Source organism: Sorex fumeus, unplaced genomic scaffold, assembly GCF_029834395.1.
Source record: "Sorex fumeus unplaced genomic scaffold, SorFum_2.1 ptg000094l, whole genome shotgun sequence".
NCBI classification, from domain to species: domain Eukaryota; kingdom Metazoa; phylum Chordata; class Mammalia; order Eulipotyphla; family Soricidae; genus Sorex; species Sorex fumeus.
Genome location: NW_026606151.1, coordinates 8,863,459 through 8,880,069, shown reverse-complemented (window position 1 = coordinate 8,880,069; position 16,611 = coordinate 8,863,459). Strand labels below are relative to the sequence as shown.

The 16,611-nt window shown below is 46.0% G+C and overlaps 1 protein-coding gene across 1 annotated transcript in view; it reads left to right on the top strand.

Moving 5' to 3' along the window:
• ATXN1 (ataxin 1) overlaps window positions 1–7,621 on the top strand; it is a 450,767-nt gene extending 443,146 nt beyond the window's left edge. The window contains 1 exon segment of the mRNA XM_056132487.1: window positions 6,917–7,621. Within this exon segment, the coding sequence (XP_055988462.1) occupies window positions 6,917–7,450 (534 nt within the window). The 3' untranslated portion in view covers window positions 7,451–7,621.
• The last annotated feature ends 8,990 nt before the right edge of the window (window positions 7,622–16,611 follow it).

Here is a 16,611-nt window from a genome sequence, read left to right as displayed (position 1 = left end):
TAAAAAAGAATGCTTATGCCTTTTTGATAAGCCTATTTATAAAGAAAAAAATATACTTGTTATGAGACCTTTAGTGCAGGGTTTCTGAACAGGAGGTTCAGATGGGCCCCCAGGATATTCCAAGGGCACCAAAGGTGAAAATCACATAAATGGGGGCAGAGGAAGGAAACCAGGTCAAGAAAAGGTGAGCCACAGTGCTTGAGTGTATTTATTTCAGATGTGCCGAGAGCTAAACCTTCCCCTGCATAGAAGGGGAAAATATATTTTTACATCCCTGCAGACCGAAGCATAAAAATAAACTAAAACATACATTCCCCAGATTATTCAGGCTATATAATTAGTCAGGAGAAAATAAAATATTGCTGAGGATAAATATTAGCGAGAATCAACAGCTAGGAGAAAAATAGCTCTGGTCAGAGCTGCCCAGTCTGCTGTCTACCTCGATTGTCTGAAGACTGTCGCGCTCTCAGGAAAGCTAGATGCTTCCCGCGCTCTGGGGGCTGATGCATCAACGCTCACCGCGATGCAGCAAATCTGGAATTCAGGGCGGAGGGATCAAAGGCAAACCTCTGAAGTGGCGGAGGTTTCCCCAACTCTCTCTGGGCTACAAGGAATCCCATTCTCATCATCTCTTTTTTATTTACTTTCACTGTATCACTGTCATCCTGTTGTTCATCGATTTCCTCGAGCAGGGACCAGTAACGTCTCCTTCGTCCTAGCCCTGAGATTTTAGAAAGTGCCACATTCAAGGCTCTTTCAGGGTCAGGAGAATGAGACCCATCATTGTTACTGGTTTTTGGCATACTGAATACGCCACAGGGAGCTTGCCAGACTCTGCCGTGCGGGCAGGATACTTTCAGTAGCCTGCCAGGTTCTCCAGGTTCTTATTTACTTTATTTTATTTTGCTTTTTGTGTCACATTCAATGATGCTCAGGGATTCTTCCTGGCTCTGCACTCAAGAATCACTCCTGGCAGTGCTGGGGGACCATATGGGATGCCAGGAATCGAACCCGGGTCAGCTGTGTGCAAGGCAAACACCCTGCTCGCTGTACTATCACTCCAGCCCTCATCATCTCTTTTTTCAAAAATGCAAATTTCAAATGTTCCTCTCTACTCCCCATGGCCTCACTTTTCCTCTTGAGGTCAAGCTGTGGACCACATCACAGTAATGCACTGACTTGGGCTTTCAAGATGGGCTTTTCTTTCAAAATGTCCCCAAACTCCCTGGCATATGAGAATGGTCAGCTTAAGGCTTTTATCATCGCTTTTGGAAGAATCAGCAGTGTGACCCATGACAAAAGCTTCGACCTCTTCGTAAGGTGTCTCCAGGTACCTGGTGACATGCGAGAAAAGCCTAGCGGTGAGATTTGTCGAGGAACAGACAGCAGATGTTATTTTCAGAGCAGGAAACGTTGGCTGCTCCGAGGAGTGTGGGTAAGAGGCTCCAACACCGGGAACCTGTTGGTGTTGGGCTTCCTGCCAATCCAGGAGACAGATTCTGCCCGAGAACAGGGATCATGCAGGAAACAGGCTGTTGAAACAGCAGCCGGGATGTGGAGAAACGGGGGGTTCTGGTATGTTGAGGAACTCCGAGCAAACACCTCAGACTGGTGTTGAACAGAGAGAGAGAGAGAGAGAGAGAGAGAGAGAGAGAGAGAGAGAGAGAGAGAGAGAGAGAGGGAAAGAAAAATCCAACGGTGAGTATGGTGGAGATTCTCTTGAAGTAGTCACACGAGAATGTTGTTTCTGTGACAGGGAAAGGCAGCCAAATACCCCATTCCCACTTCAGGCAGATCCGGTGCCTCTGCTCAGCATTTTGATGTCCGTTGATGCTCAGTGGTTAGGGACAGCACTGACGAGACTAGCTCCAGAATGGCCCTTAGTTCTGAGCATCGCCATCTCCGGTGGAACTTGAAGGTCTGTTGTAGACAGGCATATGTGAGCAGGTGTGTGATAGCACGGCGGCTCTTAAACTGAGCATAACTTGCAACATACTTCATCCCAGAAGCTAGGGGCATAAAAAAAATATAAAGCAACTATGATTTCCATTTTCTGTGCCATCAAACAAAGCCACATAAGTAAACAAACCAAGACAAGTAGTATCACTGGAGGCTACTTATTTTATTTAATTCTATTGAATCACTGTGAGATAGTTACAAGCTTTTATGTTTGAGTTACAATCATACAATGATCAAACACCCATCCCTCCACCAGTGCACATTCCCCATCACCAATCTCCCCAGTATACCCCCCTTTCCGACCCTCCCCCTTTCTCCATGGCAGACAATTTCCTCTACTTTAGGGCATTATGGTTTGCAATACAGATACTGAGAGGTTATCATGTTTGGTCCTTTCTCTACTTTCAGCACACATCTCCCATCCTGAATGATCCCTCCAACCATCAGTTTCTTTCTTGATCCGTTCTCTATTCCAGCTGCCTTTTCCCCCTGCTCATGAGGCAGGCTTCCAACTATGGTGATGCTACTTATTTCAAATAACATTCACCATTGTTGACCAGGGATAACCATGGAAGGAAACCCTTTCATGGCCACGGGGGCACAGTCTAGAGGCACAAGAAAATAGACTTTGGTTTCCAGTGACTCTGAGATTGATCCCAGCTGTTTAGGATAAAACCTCTCTTCATCTACAGATCTCCTGTAGATCCATTTTCCTCTAAAGAATATTCTGTGGCATTTTATTTTTGTGGTGCCGGATGTCAAACCCAAGTCCTCACAACATGCAGGGCATATGTTCGACCACTGAGTGACATTCCCTTCCTTTAGGTAACTTTAAGATCTGTTACCAGTGATTTCTGTCAATGATTGTATGTGAAACTTTTTTTTTTATTTTGCCTTTATTCTTGAAGGATTCTTTTTCTTGGCATAGAACTTTTTTTTTTTTTTTTTTTTTTTTTGCTTTTTGGGTCACACCCGGCAATGCACAGGGGTTCCTCCTGGTTCTGCACTCAGGAATTACCACTGGCGGTGCTCAGGGGACCATATGGGATGCTGGGAATCGAACCCGGGTTGGCCGCATGCAAGGCAAACGCCCCATCCGCTGTGCTATTGCTCCAGCCCCTGGCATAGAACTCTTTATTGGCAAATCTTGAACGTGTTCTAGGTGTTCCATTATCTTGCACTGCCATCGTTTTTTTTGGTGAAAGTCGACCATGAGCTTCATTATTGTTTATTTGGAATTAACATATATTTTATTCTGGAGGCCTAACATTTCCCACCCCCCCCACCCCCAATCTTTGATTTACAACAATTACCTGCTTAGGTGAGAAGTTTTCTTTTTTTCCAGCTTGGGAATTAGGCATACCAAATCATGGCTTATTTCTCCTTATCAATTTTAGACATTTTTGTTTGTTGTTTGTGTTTTGAGCCACACCTGGCGGTGCTCAGGGCTTATTCCTGGCTCTGCACTCAGGGATCACTCCTGGCAGGCTTAGGGAACTATGTGGGGTGCCGGGGATCCAACCCGGCTCAGCCATGTGCAAAGCCGCTGTATTGTCTGTGGTCCCCACTTGTAGAAAATGCTTAGCTGTTACCTCCTCAAGTATTCTGCTCCCTGATTAAGTCTATCCTCTTTGTGGTATTCCTTGTGCCTGTTTGATCTTCCCAGCAATGTCTTCTCTCTCTTTCAATTTTTCCTGTTTCCCATCTTTTGTATTTCATTTGGGCTGGAGCAATAGCACAGCGGTAGAGCGTTTGCCTCGCACGCGGCCAACCTGGCTGACCCAGGTTCGATTCCTCCGCCCCTCTCGGAGAGCCTGGCAAGCTACCGAGAGTACCTCGCCCACACGGCAAAGCTTGGCAGGCTACCTGTGACGTATTTGATATGCCAAACACAGTAACAACAAATCTCACAATGGAGACGTTACTGGGCCCGCTCGAGCAAATCAATGAACAACGGGAGTGACAGTGACAGTGACAGTATTTCATTTAGATCGTTTCTTCTAAAGCCCTAGAGAAGCCAATGAAATTTCTTCCAAAATTTTTATCCATTAGAAAATCCACCTCAGGGCTGGAGTGATGGCACAGTGGAAAGGGTATTTGCCTTGCACGCGGCCAACCTGGGTTTGATTCCCAGCATCCCATATGGTCCCCTGAGCACCACCAGGAGTGATTCCTGAATGCATGAGCCTGGAGTAACCCCTGTGCATCGCTGGGTGTGACCAAAAAAAAGAGTGCTTTAAAAAAAAAAATCTACCTCATTTATTTTTTCTCTTTGAAACTTTAGACACTGCAATTTATAAAGTTGTTCATAACATATTCATTTCAGGTATTTGATGCGCCAACACCAATCCCACCACCAGTGTGACCTTCCCTCCACCAGTGTCCCCAGTTGCCACCCTCCAGTCTACCCCCCTTAACGGGCACAAAATAGTTGACCTTATATTGCTTGCCACAACATATATCTCCTAACAGTGTTACTAAAGTCATTGTCTGAGGATTTGCTGAGCTGTTAGACCTCATTCTTGGCTTCATTTTCTTTTTTTTATTCTAGAATATCAGCCTTATCAAATATACAGCCATTTGGAGAATAGATCTTAGCCAGAGTTAGAGATTGTAGTTTTGTGCTTCGCTTGCGGGTTCAATTCTTGGCAGAGTAAAAACAAAGAAAAAGAAAAATCTAGATCTACCCCCAGAGCCCTCAAGTTTCTCTTCAACCTTTAACATTAAGGAGACATCTCCTGGTCTCTTTAGGAACCTCTCCAGGCTAACCCCCCATCTTTTAAACTAAATGGCAATTCTCTAAGTTGAAAAATTTTGAAGACCTTGATCGAATTTTAGGGCCTGAGGTGATTAAGTTCTGAGCGTCAGACCCTAAGAAGGCCTGTCTACCATTGGCTCACCCTTCCGATTCTTCCGATTTGAGTCCAGTCCTTCGGGGTCACAGCGCAGAAAAGAAAACTAACTCAAGAGCTCCCTCCCAGAACACCCACCCTCAACCTCCAGGCCAGGCCCTTGGGATTACCAGAAAGTCCAATTGGTATCACTGAGAACAACCCTGCTTTGGCATATGCAAAGGCCCATAAAGAGAATTGGACCTCCAGCCCTTTCATTCCCCAGACCATTGACTGTTTTGTTTTGTTTTTGCTTTTGTGGTTCACACCCCGCGATGCACAGGGGTTACTCCTGGCTCATGCGCTCAGGAATTACTCCTGGCGGTGCTCAGGGGAACCATATGGGATGCTGGGAATCGAACCCGGGTCGGCCGCGTGCAAGGCAAACGCCCTCCCTGTTGTGCTATCGCTCCAGCCCCGACCAGTGACTGTTTGTGGTCTGACTTCCTGTGTGACCAGGATGAGAGGGTGATATTAGCTTACAGTTTGTCCAGGGTTTAATTTTTGTTGCTATTCAGAGTACTTAGTTCCCCTTAACAAGAAGGTTGATCCAAATTACCCAGCCTACTCCTTTTAGAAAAGTCTTTGAAAATTGGCTTTTTAAAATGACTTCATTGTTCTCTTTCTCTTTTATCATATAGTATAAAGTGGAAGAAATTAAATTCCCTTGAAAATTGAATTGTTAAAAAATCTCCAGTGAATTTAAACCTAATTTAAAGACAGTAGTAAGGCTTTCACTGGCGAGTTGCCAAATCCCTACACACACTCTCTCCTTATCTTTGTTCACATATAGGGTAACTCCAGGAATAGTTCTGCCTTGCAATCACACCTCTGCTCCACCTCCATTATTTAAAATAACTCAGCACAGTGTTGAATTAAATATCCTCATCCAGGAAGACTGCCTTGGCACCACGGGGCTTCCGTCTCTGCTGCCCCCTTAGCAGGGAACATGCTAAGGCCTGGAACCCTGCTTAGAAACTATTCTTATTGGTGTTATTATTATTATTAGGGCTAGAGCGATAGCACATCAGGTAGGGCGTTTGCCTTGCATGTGGCCAACCCACATTCAATTCCTCCGTCCCTCTTGGAGAGCCCGGCAAGCTACTGAGAGTATCCCACCCGCATGGCAGAGCCTGGCAAACTCCCCTTGGCATATTCAATATGCCAAAAACAGTAACAACAAGTCTCACAATGGAGACGTTACTGGTGCCCACTCGAGCAAATCAATGAACAATGGGAGGACAGTGCTACAGGTCATTATTATTATTATTATTATTATTATTATTAAATTTCCTCCTTTTGCCCACTGACTGTGAATGTCTTTGCGATCAGGACTGCATATTTTTTGTTTGTTTTTCCCAACTTAATTACTTGGCATACTCCACAGCATACAATGGCAATCCAAGAAACTGGGAGTTTTTGGAAGGATGTGGGCTTCCCCACCACCAAACCCCTACCCCACTAGTATCAAATATTTTGTTTTTTTCTTGGCCTACCTGGGGCTTCATTTTATACTGGGCTCTTGAACTCCATCTGTGACCTGTTTCATCTTCTCACCAGCAATCACCTTCTTTCAGATCTTCAAACCCTGCCCTTCCTTCAGAGTCCTGGGCTCGGTGCTTGGACTCCCACTAAGTGGGACCTGTGGAGTCTGTATAGTCTGATACTAATCCACATTTAGGTTGTCTTATGGAGGACAATGTTTGTCCAGCTGAGACATTCTGGGGTGTTGGGGGGAGAGGAAGCAATTGTATTGCTTTTATGAAGACCAGCAGCCATAAAACTAAGTCAAAGAATATTCTGGAGAACTTGACTTTTTTTTTTTTTTGCTTGTTTAACTGGTTCTGCACAACCGCCTGTAATTGGGTAAGTAAATCCACACATCGTGCCCCTTATTTTGCGTATTGGCTTTTCTACTTATTTGTGTAAGGTACAGCACACACGATCTGTTCATGCAAGCACACGGTATGTTCATGCAGGCACTCGGTATGTTCATGCAAGCACACGGTGTGTTCATGCGTTTCATTCCTGCTCTTCCCTCTCTTGTCTCTCTCTTGTCTCCGCAGGTCAGTGTTGAAGTTTTGGTAGAGTACCCTTTTTTTGTGTTTGGACAGGGCTGGTCATCCTGCTGTCCCGAGAGAACCAGCCAGCTCTTTGATTTGCCGTGTTCCAAACTCTCCGTTGGGGATGTCTGCATCTCGCTCACCCTCAAGAACCTGAAGAACGGCTCTGTTAAAAAGGGCCAGCCCGTGGATCCTGCCAGTGGCCTGCTAAAGCCCACCAAGCCCGACGGCCTGGCGGGCAGTAGACACAGGTACGCCGAGCAGGAGAACGGAATCAATCAGGGAAGTGCCCAGATGCTCTCGGAGAACGGTGAACTCAAGTTTCCCGAAAAGACAGGCTTGCCCTCCGCCGCGCCCTTGCTCACCAAAATAGAACCCAGCAAGCCCGCAGCCCGGAGGAAGAGGAGGTGGTCGGCGCCCGAGACCCGCAAACTGGAGAAGTCGGAAGATGAGCCACCTTTGACTCTTCCCAAGCCTTCTCTCATTCCTCAGGAGGTTAAGATTTGCATTGAAGGCCGGTCTAACGTAGGCAAGTAGCGGCAGCGTGGGCAAAGGAGAGCTGGCTGACCCTCATCATGTGTATCCAGATTACTGTACTGTAGGCTAAATAACACAGTATTTACATGTTATCCTCTTCCTTTAGGTTTCTGTTCTAACCTGGTCATTAGACTTAACAGCTGGGGTGGCCGGCTCTCACCACGTGGGTGCCCGGGCTCTAGTGTAGAGGGGGGCGGGGCAGTCCACGCCAGCTCAAGGGGCACCCTGAGCGGCTTCCCAGGCTCCGTCCTTCTTTCTGGTTGGCCCAGACACATCTCTGGGAGCGCTGACCTCTCTCCTGCCGGGTTTTCAGTGAGGAAGTTGTGCAGGAAAGGCTGTCCCGGGGCTGCGTTGCAGGCCTGAGTCTGCACCCCTGCCCCGCCTGGAGCTCGGCTGCACCCGGGGGGCGTGGCCTCGGCAGCTGTCACTCACGCGCAAAGGCCCAATCAGGAATCCCGCTTCCCGGGGCCGACTCGCTAGGTCCCACCCCGACCCCGCCTCGAGCTCGGCTGCACCCGGGGGCGTGGCCTCAACAGCTGTCACTCACGCTCAAAGGCCCAATCAGGAATCCCGCTTCCCGGGGCCCTCCTTGCTAGGTTCCACCTCGGCTCCGCCCCGAGCTCGCTTGCACCCAGGGGGCGTGGCCTCCGCAGCTGTCACTCATGCGCGAAGTTCCAATCAGGAATCCCGCTTCCCGGGGCCTCCTCGCCAGGTCCCACCCTCGACCGCGCGTTTCAGAAAGGCAACCGTGTAAAAGAACTATTTTTCCCTCCTCCCCCTCCAACTTATTTTACAATAAAAGCAACTTTTCATCCTATAGATACCTATTTCCCCCTATGGGGCCTGACTGCACTGATTTCCCTCCCCCCCTTTTCTTCCCTTAAAGAGCAACTGCCACACGTGGGATTTTGTTTTCTGCTTTCCAAGTGCAGTGGTTTCCCCGGGGGTGGACCGGGCAGCCCCTGCGGGAGGGGGTGGCGAGCGGACAGCGGGCGAGTGGACACCCGCTCGGGTTTCTGTGCAGTGTTAGGAAAACCAACCAGGTGATGGATCGCGTTTGACTTCGCTCCCAAGAGATATAGACGCGAGCCGCCGAAGCTCTTCGCGTTGGGCTTGCAGATCTTTTTGTCTTTTAACTCTAGTACTGTTTATAGTTCATGACAATGGACAACTCGGGTGCCACTTTTTTCAGATTCCAGTGTGACGTGAGGAATTAGATTTTGAAGATGAGCATATATATTACTATCTCTTAAGCACTTAAAAAAAATTCTGTTCACACTTTATTACCAAGCATCTTGGTCTCTCATTCAACAAGTACTGTATCTCACTTTAAACTCTTTGGGAAGACAAACAAAAGCAAACAAACAAACAAAAAAAAGTAAGTTGCTTTCTTTCTTTCTTTTTTTTTTTTCAACACTGTAACTACATTTCAGCTCTGCAGAGTTTCTCACGAGCAAGATCCTGAAAGTTTCCACGTGGTTTCAAGGGATGAATGTGAATCATGAACTCGTATGTGACAATGAATGACCACCAAGAAAAGCCTAACAGGGGCACTTTTTCACTTTGATGTTTGAGAAAGAATTAAAGGCGTATGCAGAGAAACTGAGAGAAAAGGGATGGGAAATAAGAATACTCATTTTTGTTCAGTGTTTTTTCCTTTTAAGATGAACTTTTAACGAACCTTGCGATTTGCACATCTTGAGTTTATAATTTGTGTGATATTCCTGCAGTTTTTATCCAATAACATTGTGGGAAAGGTTTGGGGGACTGAACGAGCATAAATAAATGTAGCAAAATTACTTTCTAACCTGCCTAACTCTAGGCCGTTTTATAAGGTTCCTTTCAAAATTCATTTTGGTCTTTTTATCACATCTGTCAGAGAAACCAGGCGTTAGCAGGAATAACTCTGAGAATTTTCTTCAGATGCGTTGAGAGAATTTTCCATGAAGACATTCATATATGTGAGCGAGTTTTTTTTAAACAATTACTTTATTATTGTTATTAATGTTATTTTCAAAATGACATTTTTTCCCCAAGATTTCATCTTTGGTACAAGCCCAAAAAGGGTTTTTCATTGCTTAAATCTTTCATTCCCCTAGAGTTGCAAGATTGTGGGTTTTGAGGAGAAATCTTAAAGTGCTTTTTAAAACAATTTGCATAAGTGGAGAAAATTTTCCAGTCTTCTTACTTGGAATGGCTATGCCTAATTTGCACCAATGCCAGATTTCCCTTTACCATTGAAAAAAGAACTTCCATTTCACAAATTAAAAACGAAAACAAAATAGCAGAACCTCAAACTCACATCTTGGCTTATCTCATATTTATGTTTCTTTTCACCAGAATTAACAATTTTTATAAACCATTGTCCGGGGGTTTACCAAAACCATTGGAGGAGGTTTAGAAAAGCTTTTCTTGGCTTCCTTGGAATGGCTATCAGAGGGCGAGCTTCAGAGGCCCGTTCTTAAAAGTCATACTGCTTATTTCATGCTGTTTTCTTCCTTTTTCTCTTTTTTCTTTTCTTTTTTTTATTTTTATTTTTAATGTTTCTGTTCCGAGAACTTGCTTCATCTTCCATATATATTCTGCTCAGGGCACTTGTGATGATTAGGTTCATTTTTCTTTTTTTGTTTGTAACCTTTGATGATAAGACGGAGAACGGGGCCGCCATACAGACATTGTCCTCATTAGCGCCACTCTTGACCGCAACTCTTTTGGACTCAGAAAAAAAAAAAAACACGCATCGACCAATCACCTTTTGGCTTACTTTGGAGTATTGAACTAACTGGATCCACGAAACCGACACCATCACGGGAAAATGTAACACGGTTTGCAGCAATAGGAAACATCATCCTCATTTGTGTGCTTCTACTCTATTTCAGGTATAGGAATTATCATTGGTTCTTTCGAAAACGGTGTCCCATTTTATTCTCTTGCTTTTCTTAGCATGTGCAATACTTTCTGTGCCAATAGAGTCTGACCAGTGTGCTCTAGTTCAAAGCTCATGTTACCCCTTTGGCTGATTTTCCTGTCGGGTCCATCTTTCTGGTTCTGGCCAGACGTGGGCCAGAGGGACGGAGCCAGGAAGGGGAGCGCTGCTCTGCTGTGAGTTTTCCCCTGTGGATATAGAGCACTGGCAGCCAGCTGGGAGCTCCTGGTGGGTGTCTGTCTGTCGCCAAGCCGCAGAAAGAGCTCAGCAAAGGAGATCTGGGGAGCGAGCTGCAGTGACCCACCACCGCCCAGGAATAGTCTGGAGAGGAAGAGGCAGACTCACAGCTAAGGGACACTCGGGAGAAGTGTAGCCAGGATCCACCCGTGGGCCACGTCCTTCCCAGGATGGGACAGTCACCTCCTGAGGCCTGTGCCCTTGAGACTTGGCCTTGTGCCTCTGAGCCAGGGGGCCCAGGCAGTGACTGCAAGAGGGAGTCACCCGTGAACCACGATCATCATCGCTCCTCCGTGGCAGCTCTCTCTCCAAATAGGAAGACCACCCAGAGCACAGGGCACCTCCTCTGGCTTGCGGACACTGGAGAGCCCCCACTCCCTCTATGAGAAGCCCAGGGTAGCCTGTGCCGCTGCTCCTTGTGTAGCAAACCTAACCATGACAGGCCTAGAAATCTCTCTGGTGCCGTGTGCAGCTTCCGAGGATCAGCTATGTGCCTCTGTACTATGTCCACTCTGCAATATTTGCTGACAGCCGTCTTTCGTTCGTTCTTTCCTGGTTTCCATTTTTAAACTAATAATAACAGCAGGCCTTTTGCGTTTACAATGGAACACAATCACCAAGAAATTAGTCAGGGCGAAAAGAAAAAAAAATAATAATAATAAGAAACCAACAAACAAGAACCTCTCTTTGTAGGGATTTCTAAATATATAAAAATGACTGTTCCTTAGAATGTTGAACTTGAGAATTCTTTCGGTTTGTCTGGACCACCTTGGGGGTGGGGTGGGGGGGGTGGGGAGGGGAAAATACAGACATGGACGCCACTTACCTCAAATCTTTTAAAGTGGAAATCCAAATTGCATTTTTATTTGGACTTTCAGGAGAATCTTCTATGTCAATTATTATTTTTTTTTTTTTGGTTTGTTTGTTTCTCCCTATTCACCCGATTTGGGTTTAGGATGGTTTCTTTTTTTTTTTTTTAATCCCTGTCGTCACTGATCCCATTTCTGACTCTGAATGGTGACCCTGTATGTTTTGTTTGGTGAGTGTGTTGGGTTTCCCCCCACCAGGAAGTGGCGGCATCCTTCCTTCTCCCCTACAAGGAACTCTGCGGAACCTTTCACACCTCTAACTCAGGGACGGGGCTGGCGTGTGTGTGGTACACGGACGTGTCCAGAAGCAGCACTTTGACTGCTCTGGGGTAGGGTTGTACAACTTCAAGGAATGTTTGGATTTCCTGCATCTTGTGGATTACTCCTTTAGATACTGCATAGATTGCAATATAACGCTGCATGTTCGAGATGAACAGTAGCTCCTAGTAAATCAAAAAATCCACTCTTTTTTGCACATAGTTTGATCTTTACTGAAATATGTTGCCAAAATTTATTTTTGTTGTTGTAGTAGCTTTGGATTTCTTTGTTTTTTTTTTTTAAGGAAACAATTGACAATACCCTTTAACATCTGTGACTACTAAGGAAACCTGTTTCATAGAGAGAGAAAAACAAAATCTCAAAATGCTTTTGAAGACACTAACACCATGCTATTTCAGATACGGTTGAAGAAGCAGAGTGCTTGGAACGCAAGGCCAGGCTTTTTGAGCTGTGTTGGTTGTCATGTTACTGCTTCATAAATCAACAGAACAGTTCAACCCATTATGGCCTGTCGTCTCCCCAGACCCTTTGCACTTCCTGTTTCACCCAGGATATTTCCAGGTGAAAACAGGTGGTCTCCAGAGCCCAGTCCAGCTTCTGGCGGTGATTTGCAAGGAAAGGGAATGACGCTTTTCAGTTTTGCAAAGTGAATTTTGGTGAAAGGCCTCAGCTTCCCCCTTTCATGTTTTCAACCCAGAATTTCTGAAATAGAGAATGGAAGAATCCATCAAGTACTAAATATACAGAGAATTTTACTTTTTTTTTTTTATAAAGCACATATATATGCTATTGTGTTGGGTTGGTTTCCTCTCTTTTCCACAGACAGTGTTGTGTTTCTGTTGATAGGGAAACTCCAAACAATTTGTCCACCTCTACTCCGGAGCTGAGATTTCTTTTACATAGATGACCTCGCTTCAAATATGTTACCTTACTGATAGGGTCTTTCCTTGTAGCACTATACCTTGTGGGAATTTTCTTTTTCTCCTTCTCTCTTTCTCTCTCTCTCTCTCTCTTTTTTTTAAATGTACACCTAATTTGAGAAGCTGAAGAAAAAACAATTTTTTTTTGAAGCACTCACTTTGGGGAGTACAGGTAATGTTTTTTAAAAAAAATTGCACAAAAGAAAAATGAATGTCGAAACGATTCATTCAGTGTTTGCAAGATGGATCTGTTGAAACAATGAGTTTCATACCTTGTTTGTAAAAAAAAAGAGAAAAAAAGCATAAAGGTTGAAAGTTACATGTTTTTTTGTATATAGAAATTTGTCATGTCTACATGATCAGATTTGTATGGTTATGGCCTGGAAGAATTACTACGTAAAAGGCTCTTAAACTATACTTATGCTTTTATGTTTTGTTACATAGAGTCGTCTTCTGCGGGAGGGCATCTCCATAGTCTTCAATTTGAGAATACTGTTTCATTCCTTTGCGGAAAGTACTTCTCTGCGCTCCCTTCTTAGTTGAAACTCTTAAGCCATTGCAACTCCTTTTTCTTGAGATGATGTTTAACATTTTCAGCACTTCCTGTTCCAATAAACCCAAAGAATATAATCCTGAACAAGAAGTGTTTGTCACTCGGGATCCTAGCTACCACTAAAACAGGACTCACGATGATAACAATAGCAACAAAAAAATTGGGCAACCTTCTTCCCCCACACCTCATTTCAAGGGGGGGCGGGCATAAAACGTGAATTTCAATATCAATGCCTCATTTGGCTTGAGTTCGATTTTGATTTTTTTTTCCCCCTTGACTATTTTAGAGGCCAAAATAAATTGTGGAGCCACTTCTCAGAAGAGTCATTTTTCTGCACACAAATCAAGCAGAAACTGGGCCGCTGTGGGGCTCTTGCAAAAAACCCACCGACAATTCTTAAAATTTTGAATCTCGGCCCCTCCCTGACTGCTGACTGCGATTTTTCTGGTAGCTGACATTCACCTTATACGATGGCGGGAGGGAAGAGCAGCTTCGGTTTTTCCACATCCTCATGACTTGCATACAAATGGTTCAGCTGTATTAAAATTAAGTGCATTTGGCCAATAGGTAGTATCTTGACAATAACGAGTCTCTACGAATTTCTGTAACTTTTCTTCTCTGAAAGGACTCAAGTCTTCCACTGCAGATCACTGAAGACTTTCACCCAACGTTCCTTTCCCTGTAGTTGGTGTGTGCAGTTGCTTTCTGGATGGCCAATGAGCCTGCCTCCTTTCTCTGTGGTCAGTCTGAAGGCCTTTTCGTGCTGGGGCTTTGTTTACAGTAATCCTGGCCGGGTGGCCTTCTGGCCTCCCGGAATCCCGAGGTGACTCAAGCTCGTGGCTGTGGGCTCGCAAGAAAGCACAGCCACGGAGCGGCTCTGGTAGCATCTGGTAGCATCCCTCTGGTCTCGTCCCCCAAACCACCTAGTCTTCAGCCCGAGTGCGGGGGGGAAACGCTTTGTCCATAGAGGCCTGAGCATGAACACTGTCCCTTTCGGCCTCTAGGGGGCGGTCTCCTCACTGCTTCCCTTTCCATGGCTCTACCTGAGTTCCAGGTAACGCCCAGAGCTCTAAGTCATTTCTAGCCCGTAGGGAGCGGTCCTGGCCCCAGAACCCCCTCTGAGATGGGTCCCCAGGATGTTTTCCTCTTGGATCATTACTCCCCCAGCTTCCCATCCTCTGCTTCCCACCGGCCAAGGGGAAAGAGACAAGTTAAGTGGGACGTTGCTGGCGCTATCAGACTGGCACCGGCCAGTAAGGAGGACAACTAGGGAAGGAATGATGTTTTGCACCTTATTGAAAAGAAAAATGTTAAGTGCATACATAGTTAAGAGCTTTTATTGTGACAGGAGAACTTTTTTCCATATGCGTGCATACTCTCTCTGTAATTCCAGTGTAAAATATTGTACTTGCACTAGCTTTTTTAAAACAAATATTAAAAAAAAAATGGAAGAATTCATATTCTATTTTCTAATCGTGGTGTGTCTATTTGTAGGATACACTCGAGTCTGTTTATTGAATTTTATGGTCCCTTTCTTTGATGGTGCTTGCAGGTTTTCTAGGTAGAAATTATTTCATTATTATAATAAAACAATGTTTGATTCAAAATTTGAACAAAATTGTTTTAAATAAATTGTCTGTATACCAGTACAAGTTTATTGTTTCAGTATACTCGTACTAATAAAATAACAGTGCCAATTGCAAAAAAAAAGTGTCCTTGCGGTTGTGTGGGGGGGGGGGGGGGAGGGAACGTGCAAAGAATTGCTTTTTCTTCCTTCCCTGTGGCCCTGAAAGGGGCTTTTAAAAATGGGAGACACGCACCACAGGGGGTGGGTGGGAGGGATTCACTTCTCACATTAAAGGAAACAGGATGAGCACAGTCCCTGGGGACCACATGCACATTCGAGAAATGCAACCAGTGCCCCCAGGAACACCTGGAGTTCATCCTCCTGTTGGTTTTGAATTATGGGTGATTTTGAGTTAATGGGTGATTTTGAATTAATGGGTGCTCCTTGAAACGTTATACCAGTGATCTTCAACTGCCAGTCCTTGGGGCCAGTTCTGCAGGCGTAGAAAGGTTGAAAACTGCTGTCTGTCCTTTACTTCTGCTGCCAGAATTTTTGTGACTCACCCCAGACCCCATTGTTCTCCACGTGGGCCCACAGCCCACCAGTTTAAGAAGTTAAAGCCCAGGTCGTTGGTGGTGGAGAAGGAGAGCGTAGCGGGCAGCACCTTTCTTAAATTTTCCCTTTGGGGTTGGGGGACTGTAACTTGGGGAGGGAAGGAGGGGTGTTGTGATTCTGCTTATGATTGTGAGGTGAAAGGCACCTTTCAACATCTTGTGTCCTGTTCTCTTGCTATTTATTTCTCCTATCTCCAGAGGCTGTTTATAGGATGTTTCCAGATGTTGATAGCCCGTGGCAACTTGGGATCACATGGATCAGTACGTTGTGTAGAGTGATGGGAAGCTCAAGACTTAGAGGAATTCCTGAGCAGGGGCGGGGTGGTATCTCCCATTTGCATGCACCACAGCTGGACACAGCCCTGAGCTCCAGAAAGGGGGCAGCTCGCTGGCCCTATGCCTGAGAAAAATCACCTTTTAAGGAGCGAGGACTCCCAGTGCCCTCCCACAGCCCTGCACTTGCCAATCATCCCTCCTGACTTCCGGTTTTGTGCAGAAGGGGGGAGCAGAGAGTTGAGATCCTGAGGCTAAGAAGATTGGACAGGGGGTTAGTGTGCATACCCACGCCTTGCATGCATGGGGCACCGTGTGTCCTTCCTGTCCCCGACCCCAGACATTACTATTGCTCTGCGGCTCCTGAGCATCACAGAGGTGGCACTGGTGGTCCCAGCAGCCTTGCATTGGGTCCCTTGCATTGGGTCATTGCATTGGGTCATTCAGCCCAGGTAGGGAAGAATGACCTGGAGTGGTCCCAGCCCTGCTGGATAATGCTAAAGAGCTCCCCAGCCCACAAGAGCAGAGGCCCTGAGGCAGTGTGGGTGTTCGGGATGGACGGCTGGGCAGAAGGGTGATCTGGTGAGATGGAACCCTGGCTCAGAAGGGCTGCACAAGCCTCGCTCCCAGCCCAGAGCAGGCTGTGTAGGAACATGGGGAGGCCACCAGGCTCAGGATTTCCACTCTCCTCTTTCAGTCTCAGTGGCCGATGACGACGTTTCCGTCGAGGTTACTAGCTGGATCATGGGCCAAGGCTGTGAGACCCCTCTGGTCGGATGGATTAGGGACCAATCTCTATCTTGTTGGGGGTGGGGATGGGGGATGGCTGGAAAGTGCTGAAACAGGAGTGCCTCTAAGGCCTAGGTATGGGGGGGGGGGGGGAGAGGGGAGGTCTCTCCTACCACCCTTCTCCCATTTGCACA